Source organism: Salvelinus fontinalis, chromosome 5 (assembly GCF_029448725.1).
Source record: "Salvelinus fontinalis isolate EN_2023a chromosome 5, ASM2944872v1, whole genome shotgun sequence".
Classification (NCBI taxonomy): domain Eukaryota; kingdom Metazoa; phylum Chordata; class Actinopteri; order Salmoniformes; family Salmonidae; genus Salvelinus; species Salvelinus fontinalis.
Window position 1 is genome coordinate 27,209,953 of NC_074669.1, and position 12,573 is coordinate 27,222,525.

General features: G+C 41.5%; 1 protein-coding gene across 3 annotated transcripts in view; it reads right to left on the minus strand.

The window, feature by feature from the left end:
* LOC129855424 (BMP/retinoic acid-inducible neural-specific protein 3-like) overlaps positions 1–12,573 on the minus strand; it is a 110,863-nt gene that overhangs the window by 45,539 nt on the left and 52,751 nt on the right. For all 3 annotated transcript variants that reach the window (XM_055923076.1, XM_055923075.1, XM_055923077.1), the window contains 2 exons: positions 9,879–10,069; positions 9,495–9,679 (listed from right to left, as the gene is read on the minus strand). In XM_055923076.1, the coding sequence (XP_055779051.1) occupies positions 9,495–9,679; positions 9,879–10,069 (376 nt within the window). The remainder of the gene's footprint in view (positions 1–9,494; positions 9,680–9,878; positions 10,070–12,573) is intronic.

Below are 12,573 nucleotides of genomic sequence, written 5' to 3' on the forward strand. Positions count from 1 at the left end.
AAGGTCCTAAACGATATCATAACCGCCATCGATAAAAGACAGTACTGTGCAGCCGTCTTCATCGACCTGGCCAGGGCTTTCAACTCTGTCAATCACCGCATTCTTATCGGCAGACTCAATAGCCTTAGTTAATCAAATAACTGCCTCACCTGGTTCACCAACAACTTCTCAGATAGAGTTCAGTGTGTCAAATCGGAGGGCCTGTTGTCCGGACCTCTGGCAGTCTCTATGGGGGTGCCACAGGGTTCAATTCTTGGGCTGACTCTTTTCTCTGTATATATGAATGATGTTGCTCTTGCTGCTGGTGATTCTCTGATCCACTTCTACGCAGACGACACCATTCTGTATACCCTTCTTTGGACACTGTGTTAACAAACCTACAAACGAGCTTCAATGCCATACAACACTCCTTCCATTGCCTCCAACTGCTTTTAAATGCTAGTAAAACTAAATGCATGCTCTTCAACCGATTGCTGCCCGCAACCACCCGCCCGACTAGCATCACTACTCTGGACTAGAGGTCGACCGATTATGATTTTTCAACGCCGATACCGATTATTGGAGGACCAAAAAAAGCCGATACCGATTAATCGGCCGATTTAAAAAGTTTTTTTTTTGGTAATAATGACAATTACAACAATACTGAATGAACACTTATTTGAACTTAATAAAATACATCAATAAAATCAAGTTAGCCTCAAAAAAAATAATAAAACATGTTAAATTTGATTCAAATAATGCAAAAACAAAGTGTTGGAGAAGAAAGTAAAAGTGCAATATGTGCCATGTAAGAAAGCTAACGTTCAAGTTTCTTGCTCAGAACATGAGAACATATGTAACCTGGTGATTCCTTTTAACATGAGTCTTCAATATTCCCAGGTAAGAAGTTTTAGGTTGTAGTTATTATAAGATTTATAGGACTATTTCTCTCTATACCATTTGTATTTCATATACCTTTGATTATTGGATGTTCTTATAGGCACTTTAGTATTGCCAGTGTAACAGTATAGCTTCCATCCCTCTCCTCGCCACTACCTGGGCTCAAACCGACAACAGCTACCCTCGAGGCAGCGTTACCCATGCAGAGCAAGGGGAACAACTACTCCAAGTCTCAGAGCGAGTGACGTTTGAAACGCTATTAGCGCGCACCCCGCTAACTAGCTAGCCATTTCACATCGGTTACACCAGCCTAATATCGGGAGTTGATAGGCTTGAAGTCATAAACAGCGCAATGCTTGAAGCATTGCGAAGAGCTGCTGGCAAAACGCACAAAAGTGGTGCCTACCATCGCTCAGTCAGACTGCTCTATCAAATCAGACTTAATTGTAACATAATAACACACAGAAATACGAGCCTTAGGTCATGGTCGACACAATTTCACCTGGTTAATATTGCCTGCTAACCTGGATTTCTTTTAGCTAAATATTCAGGGTTAAAAATATATACTTCTGTGTATTGATTTTAACCTGTTTGGGCTGCAGGGGGCAGTATTGAGTAGCCAGATAAAAAGTGCCCATTTCAAACGGCCTCGTACTCAATTCTTGCTCGTATAATATGCATATTATTATTACTATTGGATAGAAAACACTTTCTAAAACCGTTTGAATTATTTCTCTGAGTGAAACAGAACTCATTCTGCAGCACATTTCCTGACCAGGAAGTGGAAAGTCTGAAATCGATGCTCTGTTCTTCTTCCTGCCTATAAATTGGCACGAGACCTATTAGTATACATGCACGTCATACACCTTCCCCTGGGTGTCAAGAGGCTGTGAGAGAAGAAATGAGGTGATTATCTTGGTCTGAGATGGAACACATCATCTTGGAATGACGTGTCCCCCATTTTCGGTACTCTGAAGAGCGCGAGGTGGACAGTGGGATTGCCTTTTGTTTAGCTGCCGTTATAGGCGACTATTATCTCCGGCTTTGATTTTATTTGATACATGTCACCATATCATCGTAAAGTATGTTTTTTCAATATAGTTTCATCATATTATTGACATTCTTTTCGGGAGTTTTGCCGTGTTATGTTCTCTTCCGTTTGTTGACATGGAGAGCTTTGTGCCACTAGGCTAGCGCGCTTGCTAAATGAAGAGGGAAAGTTGCCGTTCTAAATCCAAACAACGATTGTTCTGGACAAAGGACACCTTGTCCAACATTCTGATGGAAGATCAGCAAAAGTAAGAAACATTTTATGATGCTATTTCATATATCTGTCGTAGTTGTCGGCGCCCAAGTGTTTATGGCTATAGTGGTAAGCTAATATAACGCTACATTTTTTTTCCGCTGTAAAACACTTAATAAATCGGAAATATTGGCTGGAATCACAAGATGCCTGTCTTTCATTTGCTGTACACTATGTATTTTTCAGAAATGTTTAATGATGAGTAATTAGGTATTTGACGTTGGTGCCTGTAATTATTATGGCTGCATTCGGTGCAATTTCTGATTGTAGCTGCAATGTAAACTATGATTTATACCTGAAATATGCAAAATTTTCTAACAAAACATATGCTATACAATAAATATGTTATCAGACTGTCATCTGATGAAGTTGTTTCTTGGTTAGTGGCTATTTATATCTTTATTTGGTCGAATTTGTGATAGCTACTGATGGAGTAAAAAACTGGTGGAGTAAAAAAAGTGGTGTCTTTTGCTAACGTGGTTCGCTAATAGATTTACATATTGTGTCTTCCCTGTAAAACATTTTAAAAATCGGACATGTTGGCTGGATTCACAAGATGTGTACCTTTCATATGCTGTATTGGACTTGTGTGAAAGTTAAATATTTAAAAAAATATATCTTTTGAATTTCGCGCCCTGCACTTGAAGTGGCTGTTGTCATAAGAGTACCGACGCCGGGCTGCAGCCATAAGAAGTTAACCTCTTGACGCTAGGGGTCATAATCTTTTTTTTCTTAAACTATCTCTCCCAAGGTAAACGGACATTTTCTCTGCCCAGATCGTAGAATATGCATATAATTGACAGATTAGGATAGAAAACACTCCAAAGTTTCCAAAACTGTCAAAATATTGTCTGTGAGTATAACAAAACGTATTCTGCAGACAAAAACCTGAGAAAATATAACCCGGAAGTGATATTTAAAAAATTTAATCTGTGTTTCCTGGACCGTCTTTCTTCCATTTAAAGGGGTATCAACCAGATTCCTTTTCCAATGGCTTCCTCAGGCTGTGACCAGGCTTTAGACATAGTTTCAGGCTTTTATTTTAAAAATGAACGAGATTTTTCAAAACTAGTCAGGTGTCCTCCGAATAGTTCCTGCACGCGCGAGAGGAGCTCTCCATTTTCTGTTTGTCTCGAAATATTATCGGTTATGTTTGTTAAAAACAACCTGAGGATTGATTATAAAAAAACTTTTGACATGTTTCTACGACCATTACGGATACTTTTTGGAATTTGTCGAATGGAACAAGGCTTTGGTTTTCTGAACATAACGTGCAACCCAAATGGCGTTTTTTTGTGATAATAGTAATATTTATCGAACAAAAATAACATTTGTTGTGTAACTAGGAGTCTCGTGAGTGCAAACATCCAAAGATTATCTAAGGTAAGCGATTCGTTTTATTGCTTTTCTGACTTTTGTGACCATGCTAACCAAGCTAATATAAGGCTAACTGCCAACAAGCTAAGCTGTGTTTTGGTATATTTCACTTATGATTGCATGATTATAACTATTTTTTGTAATATTTTTTAATCTGAAACGTTTGGGAATTTTGTTCTTCCTTTCAGGACCGGAACGAGGCTCTAGTTTTCTCAACATAACGCGCAACCCAAATGGCGTTTTTTGTTATAAAAGTAATATTTATCAAACAAAAAAAACATTTATTGTGTAACTGGGAGTCTCGTGAGTGCAAACATCCGAAGATTATCTAAGGTAAGTGATTCATTTTATTGCTTTTCTGACTTTCGTGACCATGCTAATTTGGGGCTAGCTGTTGTCGCATTGATTGCTACACTCACAAAAGCTTGGATTTCTTTCGCTGTAAAGTATATTTTCAAAATCTGACACGATAGGTGGATTAACAACAAGCTAAACTGTGTTTGGTATATTTCACTTGTGATTGCATGATTATAAATATTTTTTGTAATATTTTTGCATTTGGCGCCTTGCAATTCTAGCGGTTGTTTAGGAAAGTTATCCCGTAAAAGGGATCCGTAGCGCAGAGAAGTTAATGCTAGCTAGCAACTTACCTTGGCTTCTTACTTCATTTGCATAACAGGCGGGCTCCTCGTGAGGCAGGTGGTTGGAGCGTTGGACTAGTTAACCGTAAGGTTGCAAGATTGAATCCCTGAGCTGACAAGGTAAAAATCTGTAATTCTGCCCCTGAACAAGGCAGTTAACCCACCGTTCCTAGGCCGTCATTGAAAATAAGAATGTGTTCTTAACTGACTTGCCTAGTTAAATAAAGATGTAAAAAAAAAAAAAAAAAAAATATTGGCAAAATCGGCGTCCAAAATTACCAATTTCCGATCGTTATGAAAACTTGAAATCGGCCCTAATTAATCAGCCATTCCGATTAATCGGTCGAACTCTACTCTGGACGGTTCTGACTTAGCATATGTGGACAACTACACATACCTAGGTGTCTGGTTAGACTGTAAACTCTACTTCCAGACTCACATTAGGCATCTCCAATCCAAAATTAAATCTAGAATCGGCTTCCTATTTCGCAACAAAGCCTCCTTCACTCATTCTGCCAAACGTACCCTCATAAAACTGACTATTCTACCGATCCTTGACTTCGGCGATGTCATTTACAAAACAGCCTCCAAAACTCTACTCAGCAAATTGGATGTAGTCTATCACAGTGCCATCTGTTTAGTCACCAAAGCCCCATATACTACCCACCACTGCAACCTGTATGCTCTTGTTGGCTGGCCCTCACTACATATTCGTCGCCAAACCCACTGGCTCCAGGTCATCTATGTAAAGCCCCGCCTTATCTCAGCTCACTGGTCACCATAGCAACACCCACACGTAGCACGCGCTCCAGCAGGCATATTTCACTGGTCAACCCCAAAGCCAACACACCATTTGGCCGCCTTTCCTTCCAGTTCTCTACTGCCAGTTCTCTACTTGACTGGAACGAATTGTCACTGAAGTTGGAGACATATCTCCCTCTCTAACTTTAAGCATCAGCTGTCAGAGCAGCTTACCGGTCATTGTACCTATACACAGCCCATCTGTAAATAGCACACCCAACTACCTCATCCCCATATTGTTATTTTTTGTTGTTGTTCTTTTGCACCCCAGCATCTCTACTTGCACGTCACCATCTGCACATCTATCACTCCAGTGTTAATGCTAAATTGTAATTATTTCGGCTCTATGGCCTATTTATTGCCTTACCCCCCTAATCTTACTACGTTTGCACACACTGTACATAGACTTTCCTATTGTGTTATTGACTGCACATTTGTTAATCCCATGTGGAACTCTGTGTTGTTGTTTTTGTCGCACTGCTTTGCTTTATCTTGGCCAGGTCGCAGTTATAAATGAGAACTTGTTCTCAACTGGCCTACCTGGTTAAATAAAGGTGCAATAAAACTTCAAAAAATGAAATACAGTAGCTACAGCGTTTTCTCCTCTTGAAAATCTTTAAAAGCCATTGTCCGGTGCTCTCTCTGAGACGCTTTTGTCTTGCCATCCGTATTCATCTTAGTGAGGTAGAAATCCATGGCCGGATTTAAAGCCTGCTGATGCTGTGAATATTTCACATCAGTCACCTGAAACTGCCTCCCAACAAATGCAACTCCGAGGACTTCTGCTCCATTCATCTTAATCAGAGGATTTTAGCAACACACCATGAGGACACTTCCAACGCAGCCATGATATGTCCTTTTGCCAATTCAATTGAATGACTATGTCTTATCCATCTGTGGTTGCCCATGTTGGGATAGCACTGGGATGAGTCAATGATAAATGGAAGGACGCTTACAAACAGCAAGTGAGTTTTTAATTAATCTCAGATAATGTTAAGAATCAACACTCAGCTGTGTAATTCTGTTAGGAACGACCGTCACAGTGGTTCCCAAAGCCTCATTATGAGCAAAACAGTCCAGCAGTGTAGTTTTATACAATGACTTAAAGAAACTTAAATTAGCTGGGATGGCTCACCAGCTCGTCCAAAACTACCATTTGGGAAACACCGCTCTAATACAAGGTGCCTGTGCAAGGGAAATTCCTCATTGATAATCCTGTCAATGTCATAGGTACATGTAAATACACTGCTCAAAAAAATAAAGGGTTAACTTCTTATGGCTGAAGGGGAAGTATTGAGTAGCTTGGATGAAAGGTGCCCATTTCAAACCGCCTGCTCCTCAGTCATAGTTCCTATTATTTGCATATTATTATTAGTATTGGATAGAAAAGACTCTAAAGTTTCTAAAACTGTTTGAATTATGTCTGTGAGATTAACAGAACTCATATTGGCAGGCAAAACCCTGAGTTGAAATCAAAACAGGAAGTCAGAAATCTGAGCTTGTCTGTATTCACCAGAGTCCCTTAAGAAATCCAATTGAGTTATGACTGATGTTGCACTGTCTATGGGTTCCACTAGATGTCAGCAATCAATAAAAATTCCAATGAGACTTCTATGATGTTGTGGGAGAGAATGAGAGCAGAATCAGTCAGGTGTCCATCAAGCAGCCATGCCCTGATCATGCCTTTCTTCATGCAAGGCACTGACGTTCCATTGCTCACGCAGACAAGAAGGAATACTCCGGTTGGTACTTTATTGAAGCTACATGTTAAAAACATCCTAATGATTGATTCTGTAATTAGTTTGAAATGTTTCTTCGACCGGTAATATCACATTTTGACGTTTTTGTCCGATATAACGCTGACCAGAATTAGCGTTTGGATATTTAAACCAGACGCGCTAACAAAAGAAGGTATTTGGACATAAATAACGGATTTTTTTCGAACAAAACAAACATTTATTGTGGACCTGGGATTCCTGGTGTGCTTTCTGATCATCATCAAAGCTAATAGAATATTTATCATGTATTTTATTGTTTAGAGTGACGCCATCTTTGCAGCTGTGGTATGCTACTATTGAGTGCCGTCTCAGATTATAGCGTGCAATTATTTTTCCGTAAAGTTTTTTTTAAATCTGACACAGCGGTTGCATTAAGGAGAGGTATATCTATAATTCAATGTGTATAACTTGTATTATCATCTATATTTATGATGAGTATTCATGTTGAAACGATGTGCTATGCAAAGTCACTTGATGTTTTTGCATTTAGTGAATCTTGTAGCCTCAATGTAAACTCAGATTTTTTTATATAAATATGAATTTAATCAAACAAAACATGCATGTATTGTGTAACATTAATTCCATTAACATTAAGTATGAGTGTCATCTGGTGAAAATAATCGAAGGTTAGTGATTCATTTTATCTCTATTCTGGTTTTTGTGAAGCTATCTTTAGCTGGGAAAATGGCTGTGATTATTTTTGGTTTTGTGGTGACCTAACATAATCGTTTAAAGTGCTTTCGCTGAAAAGCCTATTTGAAATCGGACACTTTGGTGGGATTAACAACAAGATTACCTTTAAAATAATTTAAGACACATGAATGTCGGAGGAATTTTAATTATGAGATTTCTTTTTTTTTTTTTTGGCGCCCTGCACTTGGACTGGCTGTTGTCATATCAGTCCCGATATCGGGACTGCAGCCATAACACAATGTAACTCCAAGTCAATCACACTTCTGTGAAATCAAACTGTCCACTTAGGAAGCAACACTGATTGACAATAAATGTCACATACTGTTGTGCAAATGGAATAGACAACAGGTGGAAATTATAGGCAATTAGCAAGACACCCCAAATAAAGGAGTGGTTCTGCGGGTGGTGACCACAGACCACCTCTCAGTTCCTATGCTTCCTGGCTGATGTTTTGGTCACTTTTGAATGCTGGCGGTGCTTTCACTCTAGTGGTAGCATGAGATGGAGTTTACAACCCAGACAAGTTGCTCAGGTAGTGCAGCTCATCCAGGATGGCACATCAATGCGAGCTGTGGCAAGAAGGTTTGCTGTGTCTGTCAGCGTAGTGTCCAGAGCATGGAGGCGCTACCAGGAGACAGGCCAGTACATCAGGAGACGTGGAGGAAGCCGTAGGAGGGCAACCACCCAGCAGCAGGACCGCTACCTCCGCTTTTGTGCAAGGAGGAGCAGGAGGAGCACTGCCAGAGCCCTGCAAAATGACCTCCAGCAGGCCACAAATGTGCATGTGTCTGCTCAAACGGTCAGAAACAGACTCCATGAGGGTGGTATGAGGGCCCGACGTCCACAGGTGGTTGTTGTGCTTACAGCCCAACACCGTGCAGGACGTTGGCATTCGCCAGAGAACACCAAGATTGGCATATTCGCCACTGGCACCCTGTGCTCTTCACAGATGAAAGCAGGTTCACACTGAGCACATGTGACAGACGTGACAGAGTCTGGAGACGCCGTGGAGAACGTTCTGCTGCCTGCAACATCCTCCAGCATGACCGGTTTGGCAGTGGGTCAGTCATGGTGTGGGGTGGCATTTCTTTGGGGGGCCGCACAGCCCTCCATGTGCTCGCCAGAGGTAGCCTGACTGCCATTAGGTACCGAGGTGAGATCCTCAGACCCCTTGTGAGACCATATGCTGGTGCGGTTGGCCCTGGGTTCCTCCTAATGTAAGACAATGCTAAACCTCATGTGGCTGGAGTGTGTCAGCAGTTCCTGCAAGAGGAAGGCATTGATGCTATGGAATGGCCCGCCCGTTCCCCAGACCTGAATCCAATTGAGCACATCTGGGACATCATGTCTCGCTCCATCCACCAACGCCACGTTGCACCACATACTGTCCAGGAGTTGGCGGATGCTTTAGTCCAGGTCTGGGAGGAGATCCCTCAGGAGACCGCCACCTCATCCGGAGCATGCCCAGGCGTTGTAGGGAGGTCATACAGGCACGTGGAGGCCACACACACTACTGAGCCTCATTTAGACTTGTTTTAAGGACATTACATCAAAGTTGGATCAGCCTGTAGTGTGGTTTTACACTTTAATTTTGAGTGTGACTCCAAATCCAGACCTCCATGGGTTGATAAATTTGATTTCCATTGATAATTTTTGTGTGATTTTGTTGTCAGCACATTCAACTATGTAAAGAAAAAAGTATTTAATAAGAATATTTCATTCATTCAGATCTAGGATGTGTAATTTTAGTGTTCACTTTATTTTTTTGAGCAGTGTATATCACAGGCTCACATGGAAACTGCCAAACGTCCTGCTGTGCAAAGGATCAGACTCATTTTTCAGAAATAATGATGATCCCAGCTAGAGGGCTCTGTGAATGAAAGACAAAATGGATTGATGATATTTAAATCAAACACACATCCTGCTGTTTAGGAAACGTTCATCCTGGCGCCAACAGACACAAATCACAGATGGAACTATACAGCAACACTGCTAGGTTTATTCTAACCATTGTATGGTTACCTTGATGGCTGTGGATGCTATTTGGATGTGGTGCAGCTTGCGCAAGGTGCCTTCCCTGTCGATGAAGTAGGATGCAGCCAGCTGGTGGAGTGCCTCCAGAGTTACGGCCGTACCGTTGGCCTCGCTTGCCTCTACTGTCCTACTCAACCTCCGCTTGTCCACAAAGATCATTAACGACTCCTCCCCTAAACACAAACAAGGGCACAGAAAGGCGCAGAATATGCACTGAGAACTGGGCCGGGAATAGTCCACATCCAACACAACACCTTTACAGCACAGAGAGAATGTGTTTCTGAAGCTGAGAATCAGCAGCATACAGATTGAGTGGAAAGAAATAGGCCTTCCAATCATTACACCAATAAATAAAAGGTTTATTATTCTTACCCCCCAGGGTGGCTGAGAGTAGGAAGTGTGTTCCGTACTTCCTGATGATGCTGTCTGTGATAGAGCTGAGGCTGGGCCGTCTGCCCAGGTGCCTTATGGTCTGAAGGAACTCGGGGTCCAGAGGCAGAGCCAGACCATTGTTATCCTGTCTCTCTAGAGCCAGGCTGTTCACCTTCCAGCGGCCAAACTCCCTGCAATGTCACACACGAACATTAGTACGCACACACACACACAAACAAACTCACAGGCAGGGATGCACACACACACACACACTGGCAGGGCACACTCCATTAGCAAACACCCTCTATCATAGTCATAGTGAAGAGAGAGAAAAAGGGCTCAAGAGCATGTTACAGCCAGACCCAGCCCACAACCCCAGTGCCCTCTGCCAAAATGAAGAGTGAACCTTCTAAAGGTCTGCAGAGGCCCTGGCCCCGCCCCAGGATGAGGCAAATGTCTATCTGTGCTCTGAGTATTGAAAGAAGAATACAACATAGGATTATACTGTTCCAATTGCAGAGTGGACAGAACGACACAGCTTGGGCTGCATTAGAAGACTCATATTCAGATTCAGGCCATGCTGGGTGGAAAATATCATATCTGCACAGCAACTCCGGTGACATTTGGATCTTTATGTGCCATTTCCTAAAAGATTGATGGTGCCATGCTGTTTTCAATGTGTTTTGATAATTGCTCTGTGCCTATCGTGAAAACACTGACCTTCCCCAACATTTTTTACACAATGGTGTAATCTCGGTTGTGTAGAGTGACTTGTGATGCCCTGCGGCTGGACTGGTTTGTAATCACTGGGGAAGACATTCTGCTCAAAAGGAGCAAGCATACACACACACACACACACACACACACACACACACACACACACACACACACACACACACACACACACACACACACACACACACACACACACACACTGTGCTGATGAGCTGCTCTCAAGGGTCCTCTGTAGAGGCTAAGAACCTCTGATGAGGATAAAGGGTCTTGATATCCATGCTGGCAGAGCAGGGCTCCAACGGTCTTTATCTAGATTACCATGTGGCTTAAATAGCCCATAATAACCAGGGTTTAGTGGTCAGGCCTGTTATGGAAAGAAAGGATAATTGTAAAGCTGTCAGAAATGAGTGCTGCTGAGGTGTATTATTCCATTATAAGCAGTCCATGTTGCGAGTGTTCCGCCACAGCAAGGATACTATATCTATAACTCACATTTCTATGTGAATTTGGTCAGGTCGCCTAAAAAGTTACATATTGCAGCTTTAACACCAGTGCGATTGCAATTGACACCACATGTGGTGAATAAATGAAGTGTTAAATGAATCACTTCTGAATCAACACTGTGTGGTGTTGTTAGTCAACTGTGTTGAGTTCATTTCCATTAACCCTGAGTAAAAAAGACATGGAAGGGGCCTTGTTCACATTTTCCCAGAATGCTTTGTTGCAGGTTGATTTTTAGAAATGTATTTTAATATCTGTGTTTCTGCATAAACATTGATTGATTATTTGAACTAAACTAATCCAATCTGTAATTGCACCTGTTACTGAGATGGTTGTTACAATTTAGATGGTTTATGTAGTCTTTTTTGTCAAGTCCTTCACAATAGCAGTCATTTTGAATACAGGTTGTGGGTGATAAAATATTCAAATTGTTGGATATCCTTACTATGGCTGGATTCCGATAGGAATTACTAATCACTTCACAAACCATCTTATTGTGACTTGGAGGTCTGATATGGCCCATGAGCCAAGAGTTTCAGACCACAATGTTGAGGATAACTAGGCCATAACTAAAGTCATTATGAAATGTACAGAGAATACAAAACATTAACCTGTTGGGGATGGGGGCGCTGTTTAGACTATTTATGCTAATCGGGTAATTTTTGAAACGGCTTCCCACAAAATCCTTGATCGTACAATATGCATATTATTATTATTATTGGATAGAAAACAGTCTATAGTTTCTATAGGAGTTGAAATTTTGTCTCTAAGTGGAACAGAGCCCATTCTACAGCAATTTCCCTGACATGGAGTCAGATTTCAGAAATGTTGGCCAATGTTCTGAAGTCAGTTAAAAGGGCACTGTTATTGCTATGACTATACGGACACTTCTTACGTCTTCCCCTGGATGCCTTTACGTGATGACGATTCCAATGGGGTCGATTGCGCGTTCACAGGCCCTATAAATTAAAAAACCCTGTAGCTAGCAAGTCTTTCCTTGGTGCGTAACGCGCGTGCTGGACACCGACCCGCTCCTGTTCCAAGCGTTAGTTTAGCCTGTTATATTTCTCCGGTCATCTTTTCACTCGTTATAGGAGTTAAAAACATCATAAGGTAGTTAATTTAAAGCGTTTTATAGCAATTTATATCCGTTTAGTGCGATTTTGGGACATTTATTTTTGAAACGATGTGAATAGCTGGGCACGCTTTTCAGTTCATCCCGAACACAGTTGGCATTTCCACATGGCAAGAGGACAGCTTTCCACCAAAAGACGATTACTCCCAAGAAAGGATCCTTTGCCCAAGATACTGATGGAAGAACAGCTCGAAGTAGGACATTTTTATTATGATAAATCGTGTTTCTGTCGAAAAATGTTAGTGGCTTAGGACGCCATGTTTTTTGACGTAGCTTCGCTTGGCGCAAACTGTATTGAAAAGTAAGGATAAATTAAAAAATGTA